Here is a 4,251-nt window from a genome sequence, read left to right as displayed (position 1 = left end):
TCTATTATAATAAGTATATATTAAGAGAAAAAGAAATATTCCAAAACAGCAAAAATCCAATTCTACCCATCAATTGATTAGTGGGGGAAAAACAAGCATCACTAAAAAGGAGAATCCCCAAGATAAACTTATAACACAAAGGCCCACATTATTACTAAGACATTTCCAATACAAGATCTCAAAGTAATCCATTACCACACCAATATTTTCTCCCTTTTTTCATTTATTAATTTATAAAAAAGAATAAAAATAAAAACGAATTTCACCAAATGAGTATTTATCTCACAAAATCCTTTGGGATATTCCATAATTTTTAACATCTTTTCAAATCATATTCGATATCGGTATCAAAATGTAAGATTCTCTTTTGAATTCCAAATCTTCCACAAAATAAGTGGAGGAGGATCGATTAAAAGGATTAATATTGAAAAGAAAACACAACATTCGAATACTCGTTTATCAAACGGGGGATGATTCTAACACACTCTTTTTTGATCCTCACACACCTATTTTAACCTTTTACTCTTCTAATAATACTCTATTTCTTTAAATTGGTGTGTAAGGATCAAAAAGTGTGTGTGAGAATCATCCCCCTTATCAAACACGTAGTAGAAGATATTATATAACATATTTTAACATCAATAGTTTCCGAATCAACATCAACATAATATCATTAAAAGATTCATAATATAAATCACACAATTTTGATGTCATGCAAATTGAATATTAAAAGGTGTTTATAGTTTATATATTTTCTAATAATAATAATAATAATAATAATAATAATAATTATTATTATTATTATTATTATTATTATTATTATTATTATTATTATTATTATTATTATTTACTTTTAATAATGTATATAAAAATACTAATAATACTTTAACCGTCAAAATTCTTATTATATTATTAGTATTATTTGTATTATTTTACCTTGCCACCGCTAACGATTTTTTAGTAGCAATTATTGACATGTATAAAACAGAATTTTACATGTCACGAAAGTTAGTGGTTAATCACTTAATCATCACTTAAACTATATAGAACACCATTTTGATAAATATATGCAAAATAATCAAGAGAATCTAAAGAAAAGCCAACATTCATTTACCAAAAAAAAAAGGTAGGTCCGACATGAGGATATACATTATACCCCACTAAACACATTTGCTACTCATTTCATTTCTTTCCCCACCCACCCATTAAAAACAAAAGGTTTAAACTAAGCTTAAAAAAGGCTTCAAAAGCTAGACACACCCAACTATTATAATTTATAATTTATAATATTTAAACAAAAGTTAGAACTCTCTAGGATCAACAAAAATGGATAAACCAGGCTGTGACTTTCTCCAGTCACCCACACTTCCGTCACTGTAGTCTTCCCCAAGTCTTTTTATACACCACAAATCCGTGAACGATAGCACCTTCCAATGTGGGATTGCTAACTTAAGCGGATCCTCACTTGACACCTCGGTTGCCACCACCCCACACTTGCATTTTTTTGCTAAATTATGTGCGAAACCAAACAAAGCTTTAGAGAACCTTGTGTACATTGGGCCTGACCCGCCCAACCCATATAACATATGAAGCCCAAATGGACTAAATATTTTAGGTAATGAAGGTAATCTTAAAAACGGAAAAACCCGGTCCAACACCCGGGTCGTTTTTGCAAAACCTTTTCGGAACTTAGATGCACCCTTCACTTCTAATTTGAACACGTCTTTACAGTTCCATACACTCATAACTGCCCAATTCTCCGGCGGGTCGGATATAAACTTACCCGCCCCGGCCCAAATGTATTCTTTTGGTATCGCTAGAAAAGTGCCTAAGTTGAGCCGGTTGTTGAGTATTGAGTCAATGTCACGCGGGAAAAACTCGGTTGTTGAGAACCGGTGACGGTAGAGTGACTCGGCGTCAGACGGTGACAGTTTCACGACGGTTACACGGTGGCTTACCGGAAGACGGTGAGCGAAAACCGGGTGGACTAAAACGGAAGGTGTACGGAATTTAGAGTAACCACATTTTCTTGTAAAGAGATTAACGGAGGGTTCGTTAGCGTCGTCAGTTGCTATGTATGAATACTCAGCTCCGTTATCTCTAAACCATTCTTCTATTCTACAAACTAGCTTTAATCCAATTCCCATCCTCCTGTAGATTTCACATTCACAACAATAACAATTTTAGTCAACACCTTTTATAACAAAACAAAAATAAACTTTTACTTTTTATATCTATTTTAAGTTAAAACCCAAAATAACATTCATGACGAAATCTTTTCAATCTTTTTCAACATGGGTCGAATCAAGTTTCTATTTTTAGCAATACCCATTATTTTTTTTGCTTCTTTGAATATTTTTATTATGAATACTAACATTAGCCGGAGATTGAAATTACCGGTGAAACGGTGAAACTCGGAGGCCCAGAATGTAAGCCAGTTTAGTATAAACCGGTACCGGTTTGGGTGGTTCGCCGGAAAATTTATTCCGGGAGAGTTTTTGTCCACAAGTAACGGTTTTTATACAACCTCTAATCATTCCCACTATCTCTGCCTTTTCATCACTGCCACTATTCACTATTTCCGCCACCTATGAATAAAATTAAATCATTTTCATTAAAATACATTTAAGTTTAATAAAAAATTATATTAAATTATTATATAGTATTAGTATTAGTATATATAATATAACTATAATAAAAAAATGAACGTAAAATTACCAGCATGAGATAAGCAGGAGAGTTACGAACTCTACAAATAGGATCACCTAAAAGATCGGTGAATAAAGATAGCTCACCGTTGGGACCCACTTCACAACTACTTTCAACTCTTTCAACTCTTTCACTATCGGTTTGATGATTGTATTCTCTTATTATAATCATCAAATTATCACCACCTTCTTCAACCATTTTTTTTATTTTTCCTGGAGATATATGAAAAGACTATTAGAAGGTGTATTTATAGTGTAATCAAATGAATGAAAAGATGCCTCAAAAAACGATTAAAATTTGATAAATAAATTATAATTTATAGAGATAGTGAAGAGTGGCTGTTGTTTATCATTGACATGCAATCCACATTTACTTATTCTCATTTCCAAAAATACCCTTAGGGAAATTATTTACTACTATAAATAATTTTATTAAATCTTTTTAATTCATGTTATAGATTTTCTATTTTGATTGGTACTACCAACTGATTCCCACTGTAATCCAAGAAAAAATTAGTAGTAATTAAGATCATTTTGAGGTCTTTCTTAAGTTAAATGCGAGCCATCTTTTCAACAAATAACCTCTGTTACCTCTGTTTATTTCCCCTGTATTTTAAGTTCCCGTTTTTCACTATAATCATTATTCTCCAATTTTTTTTCTCCAAATGTTAAATCAATAATCAAGTTACGATTTTTCTAAAACCCCAAGAAAAACCCATGAAGGATTAATCACAAAATAAGAAGTTTTATATATAAAATAAAAAAATCTTTATAACTCAACAGCATAACAACAAGAACACTTGACGCACATATTATCCATTACTCTCAACAAATTCAATATTTTTCGTTTAAAATTTTCAACTTTCACTGAACCCAAATATGCAACCCTTTCGTAGAAGGAAAAAAAAAAAAAAAAAGAGTGTATTGGGTGGGCTTGTGTTTAAAATAATTTGATAAGTTGAAATGAGGATACATACCTGAGAGTTTACAATTGAGTCCGTTAAAACTTGAGCATTAAATTAAAATTTTAGTATGAATGGTTGAACTGAGAAGCTAACAGAGTAATAGGGGATGGAAAAAGACGTATAGAGAGGTGGTAAACCTTAACACTCAATAAATATATATTTGCGGGTTTTGAGAAGTCAATGAGAAGAAAGATGATGAAAAGGTGCCCCTAGAAAAACGAGAAAGATTGACGGAAAAAAGGGGCCGTTTTTAAACTCTTGGTTTCTCCACTTCTTTAAAATGATAGATAAATAGGGACTAGGAGTGATGAAGAGTGATTTTTCACCATTGACATGCTCTTTCTTTTCATTATGAACGTATTTATATATGGTTTTTGAGCTTCTCACCCTTTTATTTCATTCATTTAATTGGTTGTTCTTTTTAATATTAAATTTATAAAATGAAGTGGGAGAGCGTTGTAGAGGGCCCATAATTCAAATGGGTCTATAATCTAACAACATATAATACTTCTAAAAAATATTATTATGACTGAAACTGGTAGATAACTTAATTTTTTAGTATTTACTGAACTTATTTT

At 31.3% G+C, this 4,251-nt stretch overlaps 1 protein-coding gene across 1 annotated transcript; it reads right to left on the bottom strand.

Moving 5' to 3' along the window:
* Positions 1-1,095: 1,095 nt before the first annotated feature.
* Positions 1,096-3,992, bottom strand: LOC139847462 (probable N-acetyltransferase HLS1). Its single transcript, XM_071837133.1, has 4 exons — positions 3,686-3,992; positions 2,719-2,921; positions 2,398-2,588; positions 1,096-2,151 (listed from the first exon to the last, which is right to left on the bottom strand). Exons 2-4 carry the CDS (start codon positions 2,905-2,907, stop codon positions 1,302-1,304), a joined length of 1,230 nt encoding a protein of 409 aa, XP_071693234.1. The 5' UTR covers positions 2,908-2,921; positions 3,686-3,992; the 3' UTR covers positions 1,096-1,301.
* Positions 3,993-4,251: the final 259 nt, after the last annotated feature.

The sequence above is a fragment of the Rutidosis leptorrhynchoides genome, chromosome 5, assembly GCF_046630445.1.
Source record: "Rutidosis leptorrhynchoides isolate AG116_Rl617_1_P2 chromosome 5, CSIRO_AGI_Rlap_v1, whole genome shotgun sequence".
Lineage (NCBI taxonomy): Eukaryota > Viridiplantae > Streptophyta > Magnoliopsida > Asterales > Asteraceae > Rutidosis > Rutidosis leptorrhynchoides.
This window is presented reverse-complemented; position numbering and strand designations above follow the sequence as displayed.

Coding starts and splice junctions, on each gene's coding strand:
- LOC139847462 (XM_071837133.1), bottom strand. CDS start 2,907: ATGGTTGAAGAAGGTGGTGATAATTTGATGATTATAATAAGAGAATAC. Junction 2,589..2,718: donor CTCCTGCTTATCTCATGCTG/GTAATTTTACGT, acceptor TTTTATTCATAG/GTGGCGGAAATAGTGAATAG. Junction 2,152..2,397: donor CGAGTTTCACCGTTTCACCG/GTAATTTCAATC, acceptor TGAAATCTACAG/GAGGATGGGAATTGGATTAA.